At 54.4% G+C, this 27308-nt stretch overlaps 8 protein-coding genes across 8 annotated transcripts; 3 read left to right on the top strand and 5 right to left on the bottom strand.

Annotated features, from left to right (window-relative positions):
• Positions 1-3156: 3156 nt before the first annotated feature.
• On the top strand, positions 3157-4593 carry C8A04DRAFT_14470 (uncharacterized protein; the record flags this gene model as incomplete). The annotated part of the gene is made up of 3 exons (XM_062778107.1): positions 3157-3986; positions 4038-4307; positions 4395-4593. 3 exons carry the CDS (start codon positions 3157-3159, stop codon positions 4591-4593), a joined length of 1299 nt encoding a protein of 432 aa, XP_062634318.1.
• Positions 4594-6912: 2319 nt separating this feature from the next.
• Positions 6913-8223, bottom strand: C8A04DRAFT_14501 (uncharacterized protein; the record flags this gene model as incomplete). Its single annotated transcript, XM_062778122.1, has 1 exon — positions 6913-8223. One exon carries the CDS (start codon positions 8221-8223, stop codon positions 6913-6915), a length of 1311 nt encoding a protein of 436 aa, XP_062634319.1.
• Positions 8224-9579: 1356 nt separating this feature from the next.
• Positions 9580-11073, bottom strand: C8A04DRAFT_14492 (acyltransferase family-domain-containing protein; the record flags this gene model as incomplete). The annotated part of the gene is made up of 1 exon (XM_062778118.1): positions 9580-11073. The coding sequence occupies one exon, from the start codon at positions 11071-11073 to the stop codon at positions 9580-9582; it is 1494 nt and encodes a 497-aa protein (XP_062634320.1).
• Positions 11074-14958: 3885 nt separating this feature from the next.
• Positions 14959-16675, top strand: C8A04DRAFT_14489 (uncharacterized protein; the record flags this gene model as incomplete). The annotated part of the gene is made up of 3 exons (XM_062778116.1): positions 14959-15213; positions 15373-16569; positions 16628-16675. 3 exons carry the CDS (start codon positions 14959-14961, stop codon positions 16673-16675), a joined length of 1500 nt encoding a protein of 499 aa, XP_062634321.1.
• A 400-nt stretch (positions 16676-17075) lies between these two features.
• On the bottom strand, positions 17076-17888 carry C8A04DRAFT_31498 (uncharacterized protein; the record flags this gene model as incomplete). Its single annotated transcript, XM_062781771.1, has 1 exon — positions 17076-17888. One exon carries the CDS (start codon positions 17886-17888, stop codon positions 17076-17078), a length of 813 nt encoding a protein of 270 aa, XP_062634322.1.
• A 1021-nt stretch (positions 17889-18909) lies between these two features.
• C8A04DRAFT_14508 (P-loop containing nucleoside triphosphate hydrolase protein) lies at positions 18910-21705 on the bottom strand (the record flags this gene model as incomplete). The annotated part of the gene is made up of 3 exons (XM_062778127.1): positions 18910-21135; positions 21207-21346; positions 21456-21705. The coding sequence occupies 3 exons, from the start codon at positions 21703-21705 to the stop codon at positions 18910-18912; spliced, it is 2616 nt and encodes an 871-aa protein (XP_062634323.1).
• Positions 21706-24256: 2551 nt separating this feature from the next.
• Positions 24257-24979, top strand: C8A04DRAFT_39484 (acyl-CoA N-acyltransferase; the record flags this gene model as incomplete). Its single annotated transcript, XM_062784607.1, has 1 exon — positions 24257-24979. The coding sequence occupies one exon, from the start codon at positions 24257-24259 to the stop codon at positions 24977-24979; it is 723 nt and encodes a 240-aa protein (XP_062634324.1).
• Positions 24980-25119: 140 nt separating this feature from the next.
• On the bottom strand, positions 25120-26881 carry C8A04DRAFT_14476 (putative transporter; the record flags this gene model as incomplete). The annotated part of the gene is made up of 3 exons (XM_062778110.1): positions 25120-25812; positions 25915-26611; positions 26694-26881. The coding sequence occupies 3 exons, from the start codon at positions 26879-26881 to the stop codon at positions 25120-25122; spliced, it is 1578 nt and encodes a 525-aa protein (XP_062634325.1).
• Positions 26882-27308: the final 427 nt, after the last annotated feature.

A 27308-nucleotide genomic window follows, 5' to 3' on the forward strand; every position in this document is an offset into this window, starting at 1 on the left:
GGTTATTAAACCACAATGCCATGAAAATGTGAGCGGGTTGAGCAGGATTTCGAAAATATTGAAGTGAACACGACGGATCCGAGAGGAGACAGGAGAGTTGTAACGTACGTTGTGAACTTGGGCTGATAGTCAGGGGAAGGCGCGCTCCACACCGTGCGAGGTCACTTCGACTACATGTGACCTCTGGGCCAAAACAAGGCAACCGCGGTCGACGCGATCATCCTACATACGCTCACTATGGCCAAAAAAAGTGGCACACCAAGTCTGGATAGGTAACTTTCTTTGCTAGAAAAGTGAAAAAAGATCAAAAAGAATAAACCAACAAAAGGGAAAGAAGAACCAGACAAAAAAGAATAAATCCAGAAAGTGAAAAAAAAGACCAAAAAGAATAAACCAAAAAAAAAGGGGGGGGAAAGAAGACAAAAAAGAATGGATCCCGAAAGTGAAAAAAGACAGAAAAGAGTATATCAATCAAAATTTGTTAAGATTTGATCGAATGTTAATGGATCAGACTTGAGCTATCTGTTTTAGTGTGTCGCTTTTTTTTGGCCTTAGTGAGATACGGTAGGTACACTCGCTTGGGAGACTCCTTCCGTCATGCTCCTAGCCCCGCATAACTCGAGGGCCCGTGAATACTCTACCTCTAGGCCTGGTGCTTTTCGTTCCACCAAGGTTAGGGAGTTGTTTGGACCTCCCGACAACATTCAATAGCGGCTCCCTCGAGCAGAACTCCCGTCGATGGCCAGCCTGTACTACATGACACACCCAATGAAACATCATTCCGCCATAAACTATACAAGATTATAACGACTCCATGGTGTTATTCGAAGATTCTTCCACTTTGTTTCCTACAATCGGGACGGGGCTATCGCCCTCCATCCCTTGTGTTTGTCGGAAATGGGGCTGGAAGCCCAGCGCGTGATCACGAGCCCGTACAACCGAAGGTTGGACAGGTTGCCTCCACGACACCTAGAGTGCCATTATCACACTCTCCTTCCAGTAGGTTAGGCATATGGTGACATTGGCCAGAACCCAAAAGATGCCCAACAACATGTCGCCCTTGGGCTCGGGTAGGACAGCATTCTTCGGCGGTAACACCTTGAGGCTCATCAAAGCTGGACATGCAGCGTGACCGCGATGGCCGGAAAGCACAAGCACAACGCTTGAACGACAGAGTCACTACATAGGAAAGAGCTCCGAAAGGTCGATATATCGCCAGGTAACGAATCGTGCGTTGTCATTGTGTACATCTCAAAGCATTTTGGCCACGCTAGCATCAGTCAGCCCATGGCCGGGTTCCTGAACGATCCAACGGCATCTCCGAACCCAAGAACAGCAGTTTGACGGCCATGATCGTGGTGGCGAAGCAATCCGTTACACCAACTTTGGGTCAAAGGTCACTTGCACCGCTAGTTTTCCTTGTATCGGGCGAGGAAACCAAGACAGCTCGGATGGCGGACTCCCCGCTGATATGTGACCGTAAACTCCACTCACAATTGGGCAATTCGGGTATGTTCCCCAAGATCTTGTGAGCTCACATTTTTAGCTTCTCGTCGCCCCGACAAAACAACGGACTTCCCGAGGTCAAGTCATCGGGAGAGTTCCATCTGTGCGGTTCGATGACCACGGATTCTCCGAGACGACCAAACTTCCACCGGGATACTAAGACTCTGTGTTGCGGAAGCCGACCTGGATGCCTTACTTTTGCCACGCAGTTTACGAATGGCATGTATGACTAGCTTTACATGCAGAAGCCCACGGCTTGTCAATTGTGCACGTCCCGGTCGTCACGGGCTGGTCGCGACTCTTTTTGAGACGGGCCTGGAACGACGAGACGGGGGTGGCCGGAGTTAAGGGGCCGTTTCTTGGTCCATTTCGGGAAGCTTGGCGCTCCACTCAACCCAGAAGTCCCCAAACCAACAAACGATCGAAGTGGCACAGCATCGCAGCAGCAAGAGCACCACGAGAGGCGGGGTGTCTGACAAAAGTTCGGTGAGCGACGGCGAAAAACAAGCTGTCATGTCTCTACTGAGTGACACAAATGTTGACATGAAGATGCACAAGTTGCCTAGGCATGGACGTTGAGTACGGGAGTTATCACTTTCTGACCGAAAGGATCGAAACTCACGATGCAAAACAGCACTGGTCTGCGGGGATCTGGGAAATTTTTGAGATCTTAGTCCCAACCCGGTGGATGTGCCGTGAACGCCGCGCCGCCCGCCGCCTGTGGGATATTTTACCGAACGTTTCGTTTCATCCGCCCACCAACGGCCGGCGGGAAGGACGTCGATGATCGGAGCATCGACGGCGGAGTGGGGGGAGCGCAAGCATCACCAGACCCTTGTCTTTCCGACCCTCCACACCCTCACACAACCTATCGGGGTCACCCGCCCACCACAACCCTTGTGGACTTTGCCGTTTTGGTGTGTAGCACCCACACCCATAGCCATCGTGCATGAGTACGACCACCCCTTGGGTTGAACGGCCGCCTAATACCAAAAAGCGAGACGCATGCGCTTATGCTTCGTTGTTTCCCATGACTTCCCCTTGCATGAAGCGAAGATGGGGGGTGCAGGGGGTGTACGCAGCAAGATCTGTCGCTAAAAGGGTTGCAAGCGATGGACGAGAGCCGACCCGGGAGGGTCACCGCTTCTCAGTAGTGCAGAGTTACGTCTCATTGTTATAAAGGCGAACCGACTGCCCGCCCCCGGGTCGTCGGCCCTGTTGCTAGCCGTCTTTTGCAACCTCCGCCCAGCCATATCTTGAGCAACAGAAACGCCTACCACCGCCCGGCCCGCCCTCAAACACGGCCTCTTACACGCACCGCCATAGTCGACGTCCAGAGGTCACCGACCTCAATATATCTGGGTCGCCAACCGTGCCCTCCCGTTGCTCTCCCGTCTCGCTCTGCTCCATGTCCTCATGTCGTTGAAGCATATCGGACGACGCTTCCACTGTCTTGTCTCGGATACGGCCGACTGACATCACCCTTGAGCACCCCCCCACAGCTTCCCATTATCGCTGGTCCCTTTACCTGGTAAGGGCTTTGCGGTCCGGGACATTTATTAGCACTTTGCTACCCTCCCACTCCCCTCATACACTGCTCGACTGTGTGTCCGTCAACTTCGCAGCCAACGTCGACTCAACACCGCGAAAATGTGTCTTTCCAAGGTCTATTACAACACCTACGCGGACGGGGCACAGGACATCACCGAGAAGTCCTACCCTTGCCGGGATGGCCGCAGCTGTTCCCGTCCCGATGTCCGCCGGTATGACCGCAAGTTCCCGTTCAGCAAGCTCGGTGATGTCCCGACCGACTCGCACCGGAGCCTCTCAGAACGCCAGCCGACCCCTTACTTTTCCGAACAAACTCCACGAACCCCTCGTGGCTCCAAGTCTCCCTCTCCTTCCGGCCGCCGGGACTCGGGTGTCTACCTGGCCGGTACCGCCAAGCAACGCGACTATGGTGACACCTACGCCGCCGACTACGACAAGTACGGCTATTCTTCCCGCCGCGACCCACGCGACCGCGATCGCGACCGTGACCGTCACCGTGATCGAGACCGCGAGCCACGCCTGAAGCGCTCTTCCACCGCCCCTCACATAATCTACGTGGATCGGGAGCGCGACCGGGACCGCGAGCGTGATCGGGATCGGGATAGCAGGTCATCCGGCTCCCGCTCCCGCTCATCTAGCCGCGACATCCCCATCGGTATGGTGCCCCTCGCAGACGACTACGGTCAACGTCGACGGCGGCGTCACTCTTCCTCCTCCCACTCCCGCGAACGCGACAGTAGTGACCACAGTCTCTCCGGCCTGTACTACACCGGCAGTGGCAGCGGCAGCGGCAGCGGCAGCGGCAGCTACGGGACCAGCAGCAGCAGCAGCTACCCCCGCCGACGCACGGACGACCCAGCCGGCTACATCCTACACAACGACGACGACGAGCGCCGACGACAGCGCCGCGAGGGCAAACAGCGCCGGTCGTCCACCTCCAGCTACTACGACCTTACAAGCGGACGAAGCAGCAGCAACAGCAGCGGTAGCTTCTTCGACCCCTTCAGCAGCACCACCACCAGCACCAACACCACCGCCAACAGCAACACCAACCCTTACATTCCGCGCCGTGCCTCCGCCATCGTCCACAACAGCAGCTCCTTAGCCGCTGCCGCCGCTGATGCTTCGTCTTCTGGCCGCAAGCATCTCCGCTGGGAAGACGAGGTGCGCGCCCAACGCGAGCGACAAAACGCCGAGATTGCGAGCCGCTCGATGCCGAGCGAGGTCAAGAGCATCTTGAAACGCAACGGGTCTCTCAGCGATAGCGACCGGGATCGCGACCGGGATCGTGATCGTGATCGTGGCCGTGACCGCGATTACCGCGACCGTTTGGACAGTAAAGGGAAGGGCAAAGGCAGAGAGATAGACGATGTCGCTGACTTGCGGCGGGCCGTGGAACGGATGGAGATTCCCCGTGGCCGGGGTCGAGAGCCGAGGGGACGGGATTCCGAGTGGGGATACGGCGGCTTGGACGATTTGGACGGGGGCAGGCGGAAGAGGAGCCGGGTGTATGCCGATGATCGGTACCGGTATTAAGCACGACAACCGAATCACTATTGATAGGTGAGGAGATACATGAGGACACACAGCACGGCTGGGAGTTTGTTTGTTTGCATCATCCGCATTTACACACACGCGGCAAGCCTTGTTTGGATGGGTTTGGATCGGTTTGGTGTTTGGGTTGCTCTTTGTTTTGGGGGGCGGTTTTCGTTGTGTAACGGTGTCCCACCAGAGCACGAATGCGCATCGCCTGGGTTTCTGGGCCGGGTCACGCATTCTTTATTTTTTTTCCTTACTTTTTATTTTCCTTTGTCATGTATCGTTACGACTTGAATGAGAAACAAAATGTCATGTTCAAACAATGCAGTTGTTCATGCTGTGACAGTGTGACTGACACTCAGTAACCCCCGAATCATGGACCCACTTTACATTGCACCACCAACATGGAAATTCACAAACTGACTTCAGTACCAAAAGAAGGTCGACAGCACCCAAGACACAATGAAACAAAACGAAACAAGTCCAGTCCCATCGCCCCCAAATGCGACCCCAGATCTCGACCACACTTCCAATCGAAGAATGCGACCCGATCTAGGTAGGTCGAATTTTCGGTGCGGGTCAATCCCAGGCAGGTAGGTTACCGGGTAGGTAACAAGGGGGCTCGAGGGGGCCGTCGTAACTCGGCCGGGCCGCCCGCCGGAGTGGGTGGGGTGGAGTGCGGTCCAAACTGGAACCATGCAGGTGGAAGGCTAAGGTTGTGGTTTGATGTTTCGAGATTCCGTTGGGGCCAACACAAGTGCAGTTCCTTCCGAGCTACCTAACTAGCCAGGAACAAGAAAAATTCTAGAGTAAAAAAAAAATGAAAGAAACAAAGAGCAACAAAAAAAAGGCAAAAAGCTCACGGCCCACCTGATCCCCTCCAGAAAGTTTACGGTGGGCGGGGGGTTACTTGCAATGGACTTTTTGGTAATACCCATTCTCCTTTGTATGGGTTCATGGCATAACAGGTGTTCCATGTTAAAACTCCCATGTTTAGCCAAGTTGGAACGAATCTCGTGCAAAATAGCAAAATAAACAAGCCCACAATAAACAACCAGCAAAAATGTTAAAACCACAAATCACCCCCCAAACCCTTCCCAAAACCAACCCCCCTACCCCCCGAACACCAATCCTCCCGCCTAATTCAACAACCCCCCAACATGGCGCAGACAAACAAACAAACAAACACAACAATCCAGGCACCATCCCATCGAATCAATCGAACCGACCAGGGACGGTAACAAGCGTGCCGTTCTATCCCGCCGCCGAGTCTTACACGATGACCGTGGCAGAGACGACGGCACACAACGGCCCGGCGTGGCGTGCGTGTGGGGTTTTACGATGCTTCCAGGTTCCAGGGTGATCTGGTAATGTGTCTACACTACCTGACTTACTCAGGTACGATGTTGCGAGGTTGGTGGAAGAGGGTGGGTGGTTAGATGGGGTAAGGAGGCATCGGAAATGTGATATTGGGGGTTAAGAGTCTCATGCTGGGACATTAGCACGAAGGTACCGCCCCAGGCAGGGTATCACATGCATCGTCGAAGGGAGAGAGAGGACTCAGTAGATCCCATGTTTCATTCCCATTTCCATCCTACCCAAGACCGTTCCCTCTAAAAGGTCTAATACCTATCCAAGATAAGAAAGCAGTATTAAATATACAATAAATGTGTTTCCCTCCTTTTTTTCTGACACAGCGGTGTCCCCCGTCAGTTCTAATAAAACACCAGACGCGTATGTGTATCATGCCGGCTAATCGATCAACTCCCCCAACACCAGACCCCGTTTGTTGTTCGTGCTTGTGTTCGTCGGGAAGGGAATTGGGGTCAGATGTTTCCCTTCTGTGCACCCCCCCGTGGGTAATATTCACGCCAACAATGATATTGACACGGCTGGACCGCCCGCTATGGTGAAACGATTATGTGTGGAAATGCAGGAACGGAGAAAAGTTTAGGAAGACGGTATAAGAGTGCGGAGGTGGGTATATCAGGGCGGAGGGGCGTATGAATGGATGGTCCCTCGAGATGGATGCCATCCCGTAGTGATGGAGTAGACGAGAATGGTGGTGGCAGGCGGGTGATTGTGGCTGTGAAATGGTGCATGCTGGTGTTGCACGGTGCTCATCTGACGTAGGGGGCGATCGGAAGGGGGCGGGGCGTCATTCCGCGGTGCAGGAGGCCCGTGGAATCAACGGTGCGAGGTAGGCCGATTATGTGAATGCGATCGAGGGTGACGAGGTCGGCCGCGTGTCATGATGTGTGTTGGGCAGTGGTGCGTTTGCTGTAGTGGTCGGGAGCTTTATCCCCATCCCTTCGATCATGGCTCTTCGCAAAGCCCCAAGCCCACCAACAGATCCTCCGCGCGCACATCAATGCCGCCCGCATGCTTATCCTCATACCCAAACCCAAGGACCACCACATCATCCAAATACCCATGGTAATTTACTCCCCGCTCTTTCCAGTTCATCGACGTGACATACATCATGTCCGTCTTGCGGCCTTCATGCCGCTTGCGACCACTAATCCACAGCGGCTTCTGCGAGATTCCGTACAGCTCATACGGCGCGCGCTGCTGGATGAGCAGGACATATGGCTCGTACTCGCTGTGCCAGTCGTAGTAGGTCTTGTGCTGGATGATGGTGATGATGTAGGTGTTCCCATCATGGGGCTCGCACGACTTGTCGGCGCGGTTACACAATGTGATCTTGAGCGAGTTCGTCGCTTGGTGGACGGACTCGAGCTTCGGCGGGAGCTTGGGCATGTACCGCTGCAGGCACTTACTGTCGTGCTTTTCGGTCTTCTCGGCGAGTTCGGGGCCGGTGGTGCCGTCGCGCTCGAGCTTGGCGTAGCCGCGCTTAGGGTATGCGTCGTAGTGGACGTACATGTCGTCGTTCTTGTCCCAGAAGACGAAGTAGTTCTTTTCCAACGGGAAGTACGGAGGCGGCCGCTGGATTTCCGTTTCCACTTCGAAATCGGTGTTGGTCATCAACTCGTACTCCCAGTCGACCAGCTTGCGGAAGTCCTGGATGAACTGGCCGAAGCAGGTGAACGCGCTGTTGGAGCCCCAGATGGTCATGGGACTTTGGGGCCCAAAGAAAACGCGCGCATCGTGCGGCCCAACGTTCAAGCTGTAGAAGGCGATATCCCCCTCGCACACACCGCCCGGCGTCGGCTTGTAAGGTATCGGCCGCACATAGTCGATGCACATCAACTCGTCGTTTATGAACTGCGCCATGCAGCCGACCTCGTGGACGTCGGTGCCGGGCTCATTGTCATCGGGGTCGGTAAATAACTGGCCCACGATCCACCACGTATTATTGAACTTTTGGTGAGGAATGATGTTGGGGTTGAAGGTGTCGAGGCCGAAGCGGATGTCGAAGTACCGGCCATCGGACGTCGATGTCGAGTAGATCTCGTAGTGCTTTTCGTCCGCGGTCAACTTCGGTTCCCGGTGTGGCCGCGCGGAAGAGGAAGAAACGGCGATCCGGCCATCGGTGCCGAGGAGAGCGCCGACGCGTGAGCCCAGGTCGTTGTTGGAGTGTGCGTGCCAAAGTGCAACGCTCAACAACAGGAGCAGCAACAGCGGCCCGAACACCAGCACCAAACGCTTCACGTCCCTCACGATCATGATTGTGTCTGTGGTAGGCCAGTGGCCTCCGTGGTCTCCTTGTCAAAAATCGAAGCCGAAATTAGGTTGGATGACGGAGGGAAAACAACGGGGAGAGAGACTGGAGAAGCAGGGCGCGCAACTCGATTTCGGCACGGGGTCACGCCGCTGACTCTCGCATCGTCGGACGGGGGGGAGGCTTTCGGTCGCTCGTTTGCTCCTTCGGATCGTTGGACGAGGGGCGCAGGACAAAAGGGAATGGTCGGGTTCGAGCCGTCAGCCAGCCCTTCGACAAAAAGGCCGTGAATGAAAGCGCTCCCAATGAGAATTCCACGGCCCGCACTAAGCAATTTGCGTGGGAGCGCCAAGCGAACCCTGACAGAATGCGCGCCCCAAAACGGTTCAATATTGGATGCGGTGGGGTTGCAGAAATCCGAGAAAGCGGCGTCGACTTGCAGCATGCGACCTCCGCAGGGGTGGCTTTGGTGAATGCGGGAGTGGGGGTTGGCGATTCGATAGTTACCGCTGGGGCTCGGGGCTCAAATTATTTTTTGAAGATCGCCGGCTCAGTTTCGCATGCTCACTAACCATGGATTACCCCCATTCCTGGAACCCGCCTCCCTAGTTTGCGCTGCGAGGACAGTCTATGCGCGCTTCAAAGCTGTCCGTCACTGAACCAACTGAGGAGGAAATTTTTGATGGAAACGTGGGCAATACGGAGTACTCGGCTACCGGGCTGCAAGGCGGAATGCCACCCCCAAATCAAACAGCCCGTCTTTTTCGGGAGGATGAATTTTGGCGCAATTCCAGAACACTGCGCTCCTGGGGGCGTGCAGGCCGCTAAGCCGCATTTAGCCCCCGCATTCAGGGGGAGGCTGTATCGGCCGGGGTTGACGTCAGTGATTGGCTGAATGCCCGAAAGTTTGGCATGGAACACGAGGAACTGGAGGCTGTCGAGATCTTGTGCTTGCAGAACGGGACCTTGTAAAAGCAGACACGTAGTGTCTTTGGTCAGCGGAACTCTGAAGACGTGATGAACCTGATAGTTATCAAGATGGAAAAAATCTAATTGACAGGTCGTTCAGCCCATTTATCCAGTCACATCATGCAGCCACCCTGACGAAGACCCCAACTTTTATCCCCGAGGAAACCCACCACCTTGTTCTGCCCCGTCGCATGGTGTAACTTGGAAAGCTCCGAGTCTCTGTCCCTCCATGTTGGTCTATCCGCCGCAAACCTCACTATTAAACGTGTACACAAATTACTCCTAAAAGAACACAGACCCTTGTATGACCTGACCGCCCATTGCCCGTCCCTCAACAATCTTTGTCCAAGAAAAACATGTACAGTACACAGTGCATCCCAACTCTGATGCCGTTACGCGGGCAACCTTGCCGGGCGTGCCGCCGTCGTGGTGGACCGGTAGAACCACTGCGGGAACTTGACGCTAGGCTCGTCAAATGCTCTTGTAACCACCTCTGCGAGGTACAGCGTGACAGGGAGCAAGATGATATGCGGTACCAGGAAGGCGATCTCCAATCCTAGCGGCCCCGTCTTGGGAAGTGGGAACACATCCACCCACTGAGGAATATTGGTTATCCGCGAGTCCTTGGGCCAACCAACCGCCGCATAGAGGCGGTCGCCGAGCGTCCATAGCACCGGGCCATGAACGAGGTACAGCGAGAACGAAATGCGGCCAAGATACTGACAGAAGCGGGTCTCGAAAAAGCGCTTGAGCCAGGCGATGTGCGGTGTCGACGCCACGAGCAGGACAGACGCCCAGAACAGGTAGAACCACTTCGCGTCGAAGACGGCCTGGGGCTTGAGGAACGAGAGGAAGTACCAGCCAGGGTTCTTCCGAAGCTCCGCAACGTCCGCGCTGTGAGCAGGGCAGCCACCTAGGTACGTGGAAATGGCGAGCAGGGTGTAAAAAATGGTGGTTTTGTGCGGCTTAAACCGGTCGAAGAAGGAGGGTAAGTCGTCCTTGGCGGCCAGTTGCTCCAGGTCGTTGATGAGCATGCCGGCCGTGAAAAGGGCGCAGAACCAGCCGTCGGCGATGTACAGGAAGTAGAAAATGATTCCAACCTGACACCACAGGCGGGCGTTGCGGGTGCATCGCGAAAAGGCGAGTAACGCGGTGTAGATGACGATGGAGCCCTTGAACTCAATGGGGATCGACCACAAATGGAAGTTGTAACTCAGCCAGCCGATTTGGCCTGAGTTAAAGACAAAGCTGAAGTTCTTGATCTCGGCGTACCAGTCCCATGCTGCCTGCAGGTAGGTGGATTTGGCATCCAGTCCATCAACCCATATTCCGAAAGCATGAACAAATGTCATGTAAATAAAGGTTGTGGCAAGGATTGGAATGTAGAGCCGAAGCCATCTCCTGAAGAGCGCTGAGCCGAGGTTGTCGGCCAGCTTTGCCTGGTCTCCCGCCTGGATGAGGCTAATGGGTTTGGCGGACAATACGTAGCCGGAGATGACGAAGAATGTCGCCACAGCAAAGTGGCCGCCGTGGAAAAAGTTGCGGACACCAGGGAGGGCGGCGAAGTAGTGTTGGCCCTTGAAGCCAAAACTCGATTCCAAGGCCGTGAGTTGAGGGGGCACGTGAGCCCATAATTCGTGGTGGTGCCAGTAAACCAAGAATGCTGCAAACCCTCTCAAGCCGTCGAGGTATGCCGTTGGCCTCAGTTTCTCGGGCTGGCTAGCGGGTTTGGACGACCATGGTGAAAGGACGCGCATGAGGCCGGACCCCCCAGCGGAGGCAAGCCATGACGCGACGGCCGTCATGTCGGATGAGGGGGCCTCGAAACCGAGCTGCAGGTCGTCGTCCCGTTTTGGCTCAGTCGATCCGTCGAGGTCGCTCGGCATCATCGGTCTAGCCGTCGCCAGCGTCGGGAGGGATATGACAGAGAGATGTGGTCGAATGCGTTTGACTCCTGCTTACTTTTCAAGTTTTTCGATGATGGTGAACTTGTTCTCACGTTTCAAGGATTCTGTCCTTCGCCGCGGGCTCAGGCCGTTTCAGGCCGTGGGGCAGGTGCGGTAGTCGCAGGGGCTCAACGATGCTGGCAGGTGCCACAGGGGGAAAAGGGGCTTTTGCCGCTTGTCGCTCTCCACAAAATTGACTTGGTCTGTGCTGCCTGCTGCGCCCCTCAAGGCGATCGAACCGGCTCTCGGCAAACGAATCTGGCCAGATTTCCGGCGGATGAGGGAAGGAAGTGGTTTGTGAATGGATGCAACGATCTGCAGACGGGCCCGGAAGAGTATCTGATATCTCAGTTGGGAGCATTGCCAAACTGCAGAAAAGGGGAAATGTCACCAGCCGAGCTATGCCGTTTCTTTTTTCAACCTGTGGCAGCATCCACGAAAGGGAAAAAACGCCAAGGAAGCCAATCGGCAAGCATCAATGTGGGGTGGAAGGCCAGGGAGCAAGGGTTCACGCACGAGCTCCGAGCCTCCGAAGATGAACGTCCTGCGTAAAGTTAGTGTCCGGCCGTCCAATAATTGAAGACAAGTGACCTGAAGCGAGAAAGTAAAGGCCAGAAGGGAAGGTGAGTGAAACAAATACATATTGCCGCCTCAGGCTGGTAAAGCACAGTTTTATTATCGGTCTACCTATGCTCTTTGTGTCGATTGCAAAACGCATGGGCAGGGAATTTCCACATATAAACGTTGGTTTCATTGTATGTACATTGACACGCCGCGGCAAAGACAGAGAACATGTGCAGGGACGTGTACGGATCTGTAATCGTGAAATTATCAAACTGTAGCCCCCCAAAGCTCGAGTTGATTTCCTCGAGGTCTCTTTCGGCGTCGACTTAGTGTATAACCACACTACCAACGTGGGAAGCAGAAAAGACGTTCACATGCCCCTCATCTCCAGGAGTGCCGATCCGTGGCTGCTTCGAAACGGTTCTTCCCGAAACTGGCCGTTCCACAACAGACCATGCGCCCACAAACACGCTTCTGCTCCTTTGCCCACGGTGACACGAAAACACCGTTGAAAGTGACAAAGGGGGCGTTCCCTTCCATCGCGTCGGGCACTACAAGACCAACATCGGAAACCCAAATAAGCTTTTGTGGCCAACACAACGATCTTCCTTCCCCTTCCGTCGAACAAGGATCAGCCTATCTTCTTGCTGAATCGAGAAGAGTCACTATTCCCCAATTGTCAACTTGAAACGGCAGATGCTCTCTCCCCACATTCCATGACGTCGGCCCGCCTTAGGACTGTCTCGCGGGAAAATCGCGACACATCAGAACACAACCCTTGAGTCTGATCCAGCAAGGTTTAGTCAAATCCCGATAGATTTTTACTGCTGCAACTAGAATACCTACTTAAAACATTAGTGTTGTTATGACCGTAGGTAGTACGATCGTTGAATATCTTGAATTTGCAGCGTGTGCGCGGTTGAATGCTCGATATATATTCTGTTGTTTTTTCTCACTTCTATAAACGTGACAAGCATCAAGTCTTTTGTTGTGCCGCTGTCGTTAACTAGCTAGGGCAAGCCTATTCAAAGTTGAGGAATGGCAGAATCGAGATACGTGAGTCTCCTTGCAAACCTTATTGATGCATTCAAATTTAAAAAGCACCGGGTTTCCTCAGCCACCCTTTTTCCGCAAACAAAAATTCGATAATGCCACAGTATTTATCATGAGCAACGTTTCCAATTCTATGTTAATTATCCCGAGACGCCTCGTAATGATCGAATTCTTCGTAGCTTCAAGACTTAATTAGATAAAACCGAACCCCGTTAATTTACAATCACTGCGGTGGTTTTCTTTCTTGTAAAATTTGTTTAATGTTATGGGGTGAATATTGGCCGCGGAAAAGGAAAGATAATGTTGATTAATTCAGACTGATATAACTTTGCCGGTCGTGGCCTAGCTACCACTTGGCATGATGAGCTCTTCTGAAGCCAGCATCGGCTTTGAGACGGTCACAACTGGTGGGCAAGACCTCACCTCCATATGTACTTCGTAGCCCTTCAGAGACAGCAACCAATAGTGTCTTGGACAGTTTGCTTAAATGCTTCAACTCGGGCCGTCCCTTTGCAGGTCCGTCCGCCTGCTCCTTCTTGATTTAGTCTCCAGGTGTAACATACCCAAGCGTCTGCCCGGCAGTGATACCCAGAGAAATGTGTTAACGAACGCATATTACGGCTGACACCCGGCGCTGGCTACGTTCGCTTGTTCTGGGTTGGGTGGTCGAGGGCTCCCAAGAGCTGTGCCACTCCCCAGCAGCCTGACCGTCTGACATGCTGCTGCACCCCTTTCTGCGGCATCACAGGGAGAGCACTATGACCGGGCAACAAGTCACAATTGTCTGGCCACTCCCCGTTGATGGCGTACGCAAACAGCGGGTCATTGCAGCTCTTTGACAACTCGCTCGCGGTCGGGCAGCGCAGTTGCTTGCGGGGAACAGCGGTGTCTGGGCTGCTCGGTACAGTACCTGACGTCAGGCCGTTCCAGCCGGACTGATATGCTGTGCTCCCCCAGGCGGGGTTGACATTCCAGTATTATTTGGACGGAAGTCTGCCTTGGCCGCAGGACATGATGGAGAGCAGGGTTAGGCGGGAATACCTGGAGAAGGTACCAACCAACGACGGAACGAGATCGGTCCAGAGCTATCTAGGTGGATTTCCCGAAGCGCTTGGCTTGATTGCTCAGAATGTGTGTGGTACACTAGCTGTTGGGAATTGTGGTTGGTTTAGACTCGGGGTTGCTGAGGAGTGGACGCGGGAGTAGGCCGGGAAGCGGGAACGTGAAACGCTCTCCTCCTGGATTGTGGTTGTGTCCCCCACTCGCTTGCAGACTAAATATGCGCGCGCGAGGAGTGGTTGGCCTCAACTGTTAAGACTGTATCTGGCTGAATTGCGGGGCTGCGTGTCTGCGAACTCGGGTCGTCAAAGACTCTAGGTGCTGCTAATAATAATTCACGGTTGTTTGTTTCTCTGCATACGTAAATCTGGGTGTCACAGAGTTATTTTGGAAACGCTTCAGGTTGTGTTCAAGGCACAGGTGGGGGGATGGAAACGCGTGGATGGCGCTTGGGGGAACGCGGCACGTCTCAGCAAGCGCCGCCAACTAACAACCTCGGCCGTGCGAGATGGTAACGCGCTATGCACGACGCAGGCGACCGGCGGTACCACGCTTCCTGAAGCTTGGCAATGTCGAGGATTGGTAGTGTAGAAACGGCAAAGTTGATTGAGCAAAGAAAATACTATGCACGGCTGCGCAGAGACCTCTAGACGTTGGTGGAATGCTCGGGAAAAACACGGTTGATAACCCTAACCCCGTGGAGGACGCGTAGCTCTTCATCACGTGGGGATGAGCGAAGCTCGACAGAAATTCGAGGGAATCTTTGAGGGAACCGAGCATTCCACCGCGCCTGCCTTTCCCCTTCAAAAAGAGCACTAGGACGGCCCTCTGTTCTTGCTTCTTACGTCCCCTTTCCAGCAGCAACTTGAATGAGTATCGAATTACCTCAATTTACATCGCTCACTGTTTGAGGGCGCGCTCTGGCCGACGATAGCAAAAATCGTGCAAACGCCCTGCGCACGCGTTCTTTGGCGGCTGGCACCCAGTTTTCGAGGCCCAATCCGCCCTAACCCTTGTCCACTGCTCCCGTTTTGGGCATCGCAACGACAACCCCACAACGTCGATAGTTCACGGCCTTCATCGCCGTTGCTCGACTTTGTTGCTCGACCTTCTTTTCCCCAATAAGCTTATAATAAATCTTTCGCAATTATGAGTCGATACGAGGGACCCGATGATTTTGAGCGGGACCCCGGCGAGGTTTATCTCGCTCCCCTCCAGACATGGGAGCGTGCTGTTATGGAGAAGCGCGGAATTGAGGAAACCCTCCACCGCAGCTACATGGACTTGCTAAGCAAATATCGCGCCAAATGCGCTGAGTGCGACCGTGAGAAACGGAACGCCGTTCTATGGGAAAAAGAACAGCGCCAGGGAGAAAGAGAGCTAACTAGTCTGCGGGCTGCCGCGGTCAGTCACCATTCCCCAAAATTCCCGTCACCGACTCGCGCCCCCCTGTTTGTCGTTTGGATATCCGGGGATGTGGTCTCCACGATCCCAACCCATTTTTACTATCTCTTCGTGGTATCAGCCGGCTATGCGGGGTACATGTACTAATTATTTATTTAGGATTCATCCCCTTTTGCTTTTATTGTTATCGATGGAGACGGCGCTGTTTTTCGAGAGGAGCTTATTGCCCGTGGCGAAGAAGGCGGTGGAGCGGCCGCTCATGAGCTGCATCACCAACTTAAGGCTTACTTTCAGGAAAATCCGCTTTTCCAAAACATCGACAGCATTTTTGTTCACGTTATTCTTAGCGTTGATGGGTTGTCTCGGGCCCTTCATGCCTCCGGAACCCTTCCTATCACCGATCATGCCGCCTTAACCAAATTCGCCCGCGGCTTCTGTCGTGCCCAGCCTCTATTCACTTTCACCGATGTCGGCTACGGAAAAGAGCAGGCCGATCATAAAGTACGCAAGCTCTTTGAGATCATGGAAAGGAACATCCAGTGCAAGTGTCTTGTCTTGGCGGGCTGCCATGATAACGGCTATGCTACGTTTCTCGAGTCCTTCCGTGGCAATCAGAAGATCTGTTTGTTGGAAACGACCTCCCCAGCGGCCGATTTCAGAAAGTTTGCTTTCAAGCGAATTGCTTTCCCTTCCGTCTTTCGCTCAGAGCCTATCCCATCGCGAACCGCCGCTCCTCCGGGATTTGCTGCCACTACGACCTTGCCGCCGTTCTCTTCCGTGAGAACATCCCCGCCACCTTCGGTAGTCAGCCCCGTTGCCAATGGATTACACGGTCTCCCGAGTCCAGCAGCCACAGCGTCTCCCAAGTTAGCCGCGCCCGCTCAAGTTGCCACGCCTGCCACTCCTAAATCGGAGCCTGCCCAAAGCAGCTATGCCAATATTGGACGTAACAGCGGACCCCCCAACATCAATATCGGTGTCCAGAAGAAAGCGCCCACCACACGTCCGTTCTATCAACTCAACAAAAACGACGAACGCGTGGATGTGACTCTGGGTAAACCGGATGCCAATGCTGTAAAGTCCCTTGAGGACCGCCGGCAGATGAGCGGTATGAACCTTTGCAACAGATACCATCTGGCTGGTAACTGCAAAAACAACAACTGCAACTTTTACCACGGCGAGCGCCTGACACCGGCCCAATTACTTGCGCTCCGTCACCGAACACGCAACCTCGTTTGTGGTTCCGGCCATCTTTGCCGCGAAGCCACCTGCAACCTCGGCCACCATTGCTCAAACCCCGGCTCATGCTACTTTGGCGATGATTGCCGGTTTTCTGAGATGCATGGGATGGACATTGTGAGTCTTCTTCTCCCTTGATTAGGTCGGATTGTTTGCTAACCCGTCATGCTTCCAGACCCCTACCATCAAGATTTACGAGGATGGCACCCGAGAAGTTGTTTAAGATTTGGGCTCACAGTCTAACGCCAAAAAACGATACAATTATTTTAATTGTCCTATCCGAGTTATATAACGCCAACAGCTTGGGGGGACGCTGCTGGGTTCTCCTTTCTCCCTTCACTTTAGTATCTGACCCTTGTTGTTCGATCTATTCACATCACAAGCTGGCCTTTGTTGCCTCCGCTGCGTTGTATCTCACCACGAAGTGATAATATAAATATGAGACCATTCGAACTGCGTTTATTTACGAACAATTTTTAATTTCTTTTGGCCGACAAACAGCTGACCACAGATCACCGAGTTCAACCTCGCTACTTTGAGGTTATATCACCTCGCAACCGTTATGCTTCATGAACGATACCTTGGTCCCGTTGACACTAGGATTTACTCCCCTATCCAATACCTCAATATCTATACTCCTTCTTTCCCTTCGCCGGCAGCTTGTTAAGCCCCTGGGGCCCATTGACCCACCCCGCGAGCTGATCCCACCAGTATACCACCGTCATCAATACCCCTCCCCCGAGGGCAACCCAGCACTCCTGCCTCAGCCTGTGGGCTTCAACAAAAACACCGTTCCTCGCCAAAGAATAAACCAACGTCAGGCTCTCCGTCCCGAATACCGCACCTGCCATATATCCCATCCGGTAAGTCGCATGCGACAAGGTCGCCACCACAGCAATAGCCAACCCCTGCAAAATCCTCCTCCGTGTGCGCCCCGTCACATGGCCCGTAAGCAGCGCAAACGGATTCGGAAACCACGCCAGCACGCGGTAATCGCGCCAGAACGACGCCCTCGACCAATAGACGTAGTACGCCAGTGTGCCCGTGACCAACGTGACGAGACAGCTAAAAAGCATCAGCGTGTACACCGCCGTGGCGGCGCCGTAGGCTGTGGGCGTAAGAACGTTGGAGATACTGCGCCGGGCGTTGATGCCGTTGCGGAAACCGTAGAGGAGAATGGTGCGGAAGAAGAAAGCGGTGGTTAGTGTCGTGAGGACGGTGCGGATTAGCCCTTGGAGGGACATCTTGTTGTCGGCGATGAGGTAGATTGTGGAGATGGGGTGGCGGAAGGTGACTGTCTGTTTGGGGTCGCGCTGGGTGGTGTTGGTGGTGGTGTTGGTGGTGGTGGTGGTGGTGGTGGTGGTGGCGCGGTTTGCTGAGACGGGTTTGAGAATGGGTTTGGGTGTGAATGGGCCGATGCGTATGAGTGAGTGCATCTAGCGTGTTGCAGATAAATTTGTTACTTTTTTCATGGAGCAGGTCACGCAAGGTCGGCTTGCCCGGGGTGTTTGCGTATTTATATCTGCATGTACGAAGCAGCCTTTTTGCAATACTTGGACTTGTTCAGGTCGGCATCGCGCAACAAAGAAGTGGACGAGGTCGGAGTGTTGTACGGACAAAGCTATGTCGAGGCAAAGGTTGTCCTCGTCTATTTGTAGCACAATGGAAACGGTATATAAAGACTCGACGCCGTAACCGGGGTATAGAATGAATGGGGATTTTATTCCTAGCATCTATTCGGAAGACATTGTTTAAAGGCTACAAGTCCAAAGTACCGGTGCGCCTTCTCAACGTCGTTCTATTAATTACCACTACTAAGCAATACGCAAGACATTACTAGAAGCTTGTGACTCAAAATATGACTTTCTGAGATGACACGCAATAGATCCTGACATTGATTCACACGTGAGCCTTCTATGTGTTTTCGACCTTTACGTTCAACTTTATCCGTAAGGATCGATGTTTTGTCGGGGCTTGGAGTGGAAGTTTAAATCGAGTCGAGTCAGTCTTCATGGTAGAACTCCATAACTCGGTTCAACCACGGGCGTGTGGCCCTGTTGAGCTAGTTATCGACCGACAAATATATAATTAAGACAAAGAAAGAAAAAGCCGATTACAACCCTCTTACAACGCCTTACAATGGGAAATAAAGCGAAAAGCTCAGATATGATAGGACAAGAAAGTGAAAGGACGTCTTCAATATGACTCTCAACGTGGGTCAGGGGCTTCCTCGACGTTGTGTAACTGCGGAGCGTAGAAGGTTTAGATGCCTGCTTCGTGTTTGAGGCCGGCAAATCTACCGGTATGGCCTAGGGAATCGTGGCTTTTGCTTGGGCAATAGTGTCCGCCTTAGAGTTGCACGGCTCGACAGGTTATTGAAAATGTGAATGTATGAAGAGACTATCCAAATAGTTAACTCCGGGATCCTTACCTCTATCGTTGTCTCTTTTTTGTTTCTTAGCTTCTATCCTTCAACTCCTTCACCTTCCGACGCAACAGCGCAAGCAAATCGTCCGTCTTGAACACAATCCTAGCCTGCTCCTTTGTCCCCTGCCCCAGTTCCTCCCCATCTTTCGGGTCAGGCAACCCCTTACCAGACACGTACACCTCCTCACTAATGGACCGGGCTAAGGCAATGACATCCCGCCCGTTAGCCCACGACCTCGACTTGGCCAACTCGTCAAGCAACCCCAGCACAGCGTCCCTCTTCATAGCCCGGGCCCCCTTGACCGGCACGACCGCGCTGTCCAGTACGATTTGGACTTCAGCGAGGTGCTTGCGCATCAACTCTATCGCATCAGCGGACTTCATGGGTCGGAAATCGACATTCGTCGCAAACCGGCTGCGCAGCCCGCGATTCTCTTGCATCAAGTCATCCATCTCGTCCCGGTACCCGGCCAAGACGATCACGAGCTTCCCGCAGTACCGTTCCTTGGTCATGCAATCTACAATCTCCCCGATTGCATCCGTCGCCCGGCCCTCAGCCAACCGGTATGCCTCGTCGATGAAGAGCACTTTGCCCAAACCGCGCTCAAACATCTTTACCACCCGAGTAGATGACCCGGCTGAGTACGTTGGCAGCACGTCGCCCACCGAACACTCCACAATCTCCGGCGCCGACAGGAATCCCATGTCGTAGTACACCTGCGCCATCTTTCGCGCGACCGTTGTTTTGCCTGTCCCCGGCGGTCCGCGAAACACGAGTGCCCAAGGCACATACGGGTGCGGGTCGAGGCCACGGGCGCGCATCCGTGCCGTCACGGCCTGGTACCGCTGAAACTGGCCCACCACATCGCCCATACCCTTCATGCTGTTGAACAGACCCGCACACCGGCGCGAGGCGTCCGCGGCGCGCTCCCAGTCCGGATCAAAGTCTTCTGGGAGCAAGGCGAGATCAAGGTCGGCGTCGATGGGGCAGGCGGCGCAGCGGGCGTTGCGGGCGAGTTGGGCTTGTTGCAGAAGATTATCTACGGAGCCGCCGTTGCCGAAGTTGGGGCGGTGCTGGGCCAGGTCGAGCATGTCCTCGGCAACGCGGAGCGCGGTGGGTGTGGTGGTGAGAGAGTGTTTGGTCAGTTTGTGTTCGAGGATGGCGGTGAGTTCTGGGTGGGTGTAAGGCTCGAAGCGGAAGGCTTGGGTCATGGGGAAGCGCCGGGCGAGACCCGGGTTGCCGGTTTCGAAGGCGTCGTTCATGGCTTCGGGGTAGCCGATGAGGATGATGGCTTCTTTGCGAGTGCTATTGGGGTCGACTTGGGCGACGACCGTATCGATGATGGCGGCACGGAAGACGTCAGAGCCGTGGGTGTCGTGCATGGAATTCGGGAAAAGGATATGGAAGTCGTCAATCATGAGGACTCCGCCGCGGGCTTGGTTGAAGGCGTTGATCGTATTGTACTCGGAATCCCCAATATACTTTCCGATGAGATCTGATGCCCGTTTCTCAACGATGGTTTCATTCTCCAGCAGGCCCAGCTCCGAGAGGATCTTGGAGTACATCCTGGCGACTGTCGTTTTGCCGGTGCCGGGTGGGCCGATGAAGCACCGCCGGGTCGACCAACCCTCTGGGACCGGTTTGTTTTCGAGTGCAAGCCGACGGTTGAGGGCAACCTCGCCGAGCATCTCACGGACGGACTGCTTGACAGACTCCATGCCGACCATTTTCTGAAGCTCTTGCCATGTCGGGCTTCCATACCCGATCTCTTGGGCGCTGAGACCCAATATGTCGGATTTGGTGAAGTGGATATCGTCTGGCGATTTGGGCGCCAGCCCCTTTCTCTCAAACTCCACTCTCTTGGAATGTCGGTCTCTGAGCTCTTCCAACACTCCCTTCATGCCGGCGTATGTCTTGAAATGACCACCGCTTTCGGCCCGTTGAAGACACCGTTTCATCGCGGCCCCTTCCCAGCCCCCTTCGATCTCCTTTTCCCCACGGTCCTCGTTGACCTTCTCGGTAAATATGTGGCGCAAGTCGTCCTCGGTGTGCCGGAGCGTAATACCGTAGCCGTGCTGGGCGCGCTCACCCTTGCAGACGAGGTAGCGTTTGGCGGTGATGTCGGTCTTCGGCAGTGGCACGTGGGAAACAACAACGGGAGGATATTCCAATGTGGAAGTGCGGTACAGCTCCGCCAGTTGGGTCCTCAAGGAGTCGTACTCGTCATCGGTATATGGGTACTTGATGTTGATGATCTGGGACCCACCACGGCCAGTCAGCTGTCTAAGTTTCGAGTGACTGGAGGAGAGGAACATGGAGTACATACCGTGCGTGAGGACGTTTCGGGGATAGTGGACCAAATGGTGCGTATTGGGTTGTGTTCGTCACTATAGACGACCGCATCGCGCGAAACAAGCCCCAATGTCTGCAGGAGATCAATGTACATCTTGATCAACATCTCGCCAACTGAGACAGGTGTTAGTAGGCATACCTTACTTTCGAACCTGCTGCGTGGGAGCTCCCCAGGAATTGGACGATGCAAAAACGAGACCAAAAGAAAAGTAGGAGCACGTACGGTCAGGGTCGGCTTCAAAAAAGCAGAGGCTGAGCGACCCGACACGCTTCAGGTCATCCCCGCTATCCCTGGCGCGCATCGCCTCGTTGTAAACCCACAGGAACTGAGCCTTCACGTTCTCGATACCATGTTGCAGCATGATCTTGTCTATCGCTTGGATGGTCCACTCGGCATTTTCCTTGCCGAGGATCCATCGCTTGCGGGCAGCAGAGTCGTCGGCCATTTCGCGCAAGCGGGTTAAGATCTCCATGTTTGAAGAGTCGGAAGCATCGCCCCCTCCCTCGGTGGTTAAGTAGTCAGGATATTCGTATCCCTGGGACTGGGAAGGGGTTTCACCATCGTCGTCTTCCAAAGGAGCAGGGACGGTCTCGGAGACTGCGTTATCATCAGAAGGGGATTCGTTATCAGAATCTGTGTCGTTGTCATTGCGGGAAGGATCCTCGTCTGTGTCGCTAACAGTGTCGGGAGTATTTTCCTCGGATTCATCTGTTGGGCTGACGTCGTCAAAAACATGTTCTTCGGGTTCAGATGCAGGGCTGACGTCGGAAATATCTTCCTCGGGCTCATCTGTCGGGCTGACATTGTCGGAGGTATCTTCCTCGGGTCCGTCTGCCTGGTTATCAATGTTTTCGTCGGTCTCGGGACTCTCCACAACATCAACCGCTTCAACATCTCCAACATCATCGGCGACATCAACGGGGCTGTCATTCTCTGCCGGTGACGGATCCTGCTCCACAACAGGGCACTGCCCAGTCTCAGCACTCGAATCGGTAAGCGGTTGCTGTTTGTCTGAATTGTCGTTCTTCTCTTCGTTTTCGGCAGAGTCACCACCGGACTCGTCTGGGACGGTGAGCAAAGTATCGTTGCCCTCGCTTCCGTTCTCTTCTTCATCGTCGGAGGAGCACAAGGTGGCTTCGCCGTCCGACGACGAGCTGGATGAAGAAGACGGCTCGGCCTCGTTCTGTTCGGGGGTGTCGGTGCCACTGTCAACATGCTCAGTGACAGCTGGGACGTTGTCGGCCTTGGGGTCGGGAGCCGGGTCTGAGGGTTGCGACCCCACGTCGTCCGCATTTACGGCATCCCCATCGGCGGACTGCGGCAAAGGGGTTTCGGTGACCGTGGACTGGGGGGCGAGAGGGTCCTGGGGAGTTGCGTCGTCGTCCAAGTTGCTCATATTGTCGACTAATTCTCGTCGTCGGCTGTCTGCAGAATGCTAAGGACAGCTTTGGTTTGATCAGACAAGAGCATTGGGCGAAGAGTGGGATTGCCAGTCCTCATCAAACCGGACTTCCTGTCCCATTTTATCATCCATTTGCAATGGCCCGTGCCAGACAATTGGTACACCGCAACAAACGCCCAAAGCCTGTCCGTTCATGATCAACGAATTGTTCTTGTCGGCGAGGCTCTTGTGTCCTGCCGGTGCCTAACAGACCCAGGCTGTTGGTTCCAACACTCTTTCCTCATCGGCCCATCGGTCCATCGTCCCCCACATTGCTGAACAACTTTGCACCCGCAGAATTGCCGATTGGGTGCGGTGTGCGTGAAAAGTGAAAGAGCGGCCGACCAACAACCCCCCAGGTCCCCCCTGAAGCCATTCACGGGCCAAAGCTTGGAGCCAGGCATGGACAGGCTGTCACAGGCAGACATGCGCATCCCGCCGTTTTTGAGCCCAGCTGCCTTGGCGCATGGGCCACGATCGTCCGGTTTGACTTTGTGGTAATTACGGTGGGCTTGGTTGCAAACTGCACTCGATTCGCAATTTTGATCCACCGACACCACTGTGAAGTTTGGATGGTTACGTTAATTGGAGGGTTGGAGGAGCTACACGGGCAAAGTCAATGGGGGTTATGACATGAAGCTGCTACAAATTTGAATCCGGTGTCAGAACCATTTTCTCACCCGAACTTTTCAGTGGGGCCACCTCCCCTATTTGCGGTAGTGATAATTAGGGTTAGGGTTAGGCAATCACACCACCACAAAGAAATGGGAGTGCCCCTAATGCGATGCAGAGGATTTGTGCACAACGGAGGGAATCCAACCCCGTAATCTCATTGGAAGCAAGACAAATTTTCCATTCCGGCTGTTGGTCGCCTTAAAATTTGTGAATCGGCCGCGGATGAGTTGTCTCGAGGGCAAACAGCCGAAGGACAACGTGTGAGCGGCCGCTGGGCTGAGGGTTGAAGCCTGTGAGCCTGTCATGGACCGATCCGATCGCTTTCGGCACGCTTGGGCTCAAGCCACCCAGCGGCCCGATGGCCGGTGCCAAATCGAGAGCCGAAAGGCATCATGGGGGCCTCAGCTGTGGTTTTCCCGTCTGTCGAAACTTGGTTTCATGAGTGTGTGGGCGGTTTTGCCATGATCAATTGCAAGCTACAAATCACGCAAGACTGTTGTTGTGTTACACAACCTAATATCAAATACAGTGGGCTGCGCACACACACACCAGGAAATAAAGAAAACCTGAGGGGAATAAGAAACCGACAGAAAGAGAAACTGAACAAACTTTGAAAGCAGTAGAAGATCGCTATTTTATCGACGGCCTGATAGTGTAGCTTGTAGTAGAGATTTAATCTCTAGTGACTCAGAGGAACAGTTCAAAACTTGGAGGGCCCCGCATCCATCGAGTCATCTTGCTTCTCATCTCACCAAAGTCCGAGGAATGCGACTCTTAATCCGACCCCTAATGATAAAACCGGTCAGCTTCTCACCTCCTCTATTTTTTGCTCTGTTCTTGCGAAGAATAATCCCACACATCTACCTCACCACCACCACCAGTCTGTCTTCCAAGCCAGCCCCTGAAAATGTCAACCACCATAAACTTCCCACTAGCCCCCGGCCTACCCGCTCCCCCAAGCCTCACCGCTCGACCCCCTCACACCCCTCTCACTGGCCGCATCGTGAACCTCGTCCCGCTCCAACCCGACCACGCAGCCGACCTGTTCGAACACTTCGGCGGCCCGGACAACTTCGACAGATGGACCTACCTCCCACCCGTCGGTTACCCTGACTACCCCAGCCTTGAAGCCGACGTCAAGACCTGGAGCCAGTCCCCTGACAGGCAATACTATACCATTCTCGCTTCCGTGCCGGGGGGGAGTAATGATGAGCTGCTACGGCCCGCAGGGATCATAGCGTATCTCAATATTGAGCCTGGGTCGAGGCGGTTGGAGCTTGGCGCGGTGGTGTTGGGGAAGAAATTGGCTCGGACGCGGGCGGCGACAGAGGTGTCGTATTTGATGCTGCGTCGGGCGTTTGAGGAGGGGTATACCCGCGTGGAGTGGAAGGCGAATAATTTGAACCGGGCGAGTGTGAATGCTGCGCTGCGGTTGGGGTTCGTGGCTGAGGGGGTGTTTAGGAAGCATTATATTGTGAAGGGCCGGTATCGGGATACGGCGTGGTTTTCGATGACAGATGATGAGTGGCCTGGGGTGAGGCGTGGGCTGGAGGCGTGGTTGGATGATGGGAATTTTGATGGGGATGGGCGACAGAAGAGGACGTTGCAGCAGTGTAGGGAGGATCAGTAGGAGATCAGGTAATTAGCTGGACGACTTACCATCTACAGGTAGTTAGGCTTGACGTTGATGAAGAGGGCAGTTTTATGCCAATCGAATTGCTTTTATTCTCATTCATTACTCATTACCATCGATTCCATACCCAGATCCCATCAGGCCTGCGTGTACGGTGATGACTTCCTCCATTTCGACCCGTACTTGAGCAACAACACAGGAACGACCGCCAACACAAGATTCATCATGCTCAACGCCGTGTACCCCCACCCAAACCCCAAATGATGGATCAGCCCGGCAGTGCCCAACGGCAAGAAGGCCCCAGCCAGCGACCGGATCACAGTAATACCAGTAAACGCCGAGGCCGAGTAAATCCCACATGCGTCGACGACATACACCATGACCGGCACGTTGATCATGGTCATAGACATGCGGATCCCAATAATCGACACGAGAATAAACGGCAGCGGCAGGGTGTACTCGGCGCTCCAGCCGTAGAGCAGCAGCGCCGCCGGCATGAGAAACGCCGCAAAGATGGCAATGGGGAGCCGGAACTCGGGCAGTCCCACTCCGTTGTTGGCGTCCCGGAGCTTGACGTAGATCTTGTCCAGCCAAGTCCGGCAAACCAGGATGGCGATGTAGGAACCGATGCCGTTGAACAGGAACGCGGAACCGGTCGCGGAAGGGGAGAGGCCGTACCGATCGCTGAGAATGGTTGGGAGGGTCGTAGCGAGGATGTAGAAGTGCGCGTACACAGCTGAGCTGAACAGTGATAGCCCGACCATTACCCCTGAGCTGCAGAGCACACTGGCCGGTCGGACGATGGACGCCCAGAACAGGCTGCCTGGATGCTGCTGTTTATTCCCGTCGGCGGGGTAGTTGGCGTGAAACTGGGAGTGAGAATCCGAGTCCGAGTCGGAATCAGATCCTTCCGGTATCCCAACCTCTCTAACGGACACAGAAACAGCCCCATATCCACCCTTACCACCCTTCCCACTCTCCAACCCACCGCCCTTCCCCATAGCCTCACCCACGCTCTTCTTCTTCTGCTGCAAAATCACCGGCGCATACGTCTCCCTCAACCAAACCACAAACCCAACCCCCACCACCCCCGCCAAACCAACACACGCCCCCAAAACCGCCCTCCACCCCATCAACTCCGCTAGCAACCCCCCAACCACGGGCCCCGCCGTCCCCCCCAGCAACGGCGCCACCCCAACAATACTCAACGCGCCCCCCCTCTGCTCCGGCACAAACACATCCCCCACAATAGCCGGGCCCAGGACATTCGACGCGACGGATAACCCCGTCAGGGCGCGCGAGGCGATGAAGAGGGGCATGCTGGGGGAGCAGGCGGACAGGATGGTGGAGAGGAAGAAGAGGGCGTTGGCGGTGTGGAAGACGGGGGCGCGGCCGAAGAGTTCGGAGAAGGGCGCTATGAGGAGGGGGCCGAGGGCTTCGCCGAATTCCCAGATTGTTATGGGGAGGACGGTGGAGGGGGTTGTGAGGGGGGTGAGCGGGTTGGTTGTGAGGGTTGTGGTTCTGGTTGTGGTGGTGTTGGGAGCGGCGGGGATTGGGAGGGGGTTGGTCGTGGCTAGGTCGATGACGATGGTGTTGGCGATGGGGACCACGGACATGCAGGTGAAGGTGCTAGGGCAACGGTTTAGTTTCGTTTTTTAGGAGATTTTATTTTATTTTATTTTATTGGGTGAACTTCGGTGGAATGACTTACACCATAAAAGCAGCCGCAGTAAGGCACATCACGATCCCGCGCTTCATCGACGGGGACCAGTTCAGAGGGTTTCTTGGATCCCCAAGCTCAAACCCATTGCTGGTTCTACCATCCCGGTGGTAAGATTCGGTTTCGTGTTCGAGTAACTGACATCTCTCCGACTCCGTTTCTGCCGTCACGGGAGTCATCTTTTTTTCGGACACTTAAGGAGATAAGAATATTATGGATTTGGGGGAATTAGGTCGCTAGTAGCAGCGCAATAAAAGAAGAATAACACACCTCAGACTGGAGACAGAAGTCGGCGTCTTGTTCTTGAATTCATACCTCGTCCACCCTCGACTTCGTGGAACCATGAAGCTAGCCATGATTTCTCCCAAGATCTGTTTCCGGCGATCTTGTCTCTGATCACGACAGTCAGGTCCAATAGGAAAGTTGGGATGTGCGTGATGTCCCGTCTTCCCGCAGCTGGTCTCGGCCAGGGGTTCAACCCCCTGCTCCTGGGCTTCTTTTTTTCATCTTCAGCTCTCCTCATCCTAGGAAGAGTTTTTTGAAGGATTTGAACTGCCCTTTCAGACCTCAAAGAATATACCGAATATCGCTATAGAAAATCGGTGC

Source organism: Dichotomopilus funicola (genome assembly GCF_033296635.1).
Source record: "Dichotomopilus funicola strain CBS 141.50 unplaced genomic scaffold C8A04scaffold_67, whole genome shotgun sequence".
Classification (NCBI taxonomy): Eukaryota; Fungi; Ascomycota; class Sordariomycetes; order Sordariales; family Chaetomiaceae; genus Dichotomopilus; species Dichotomopilus funicola.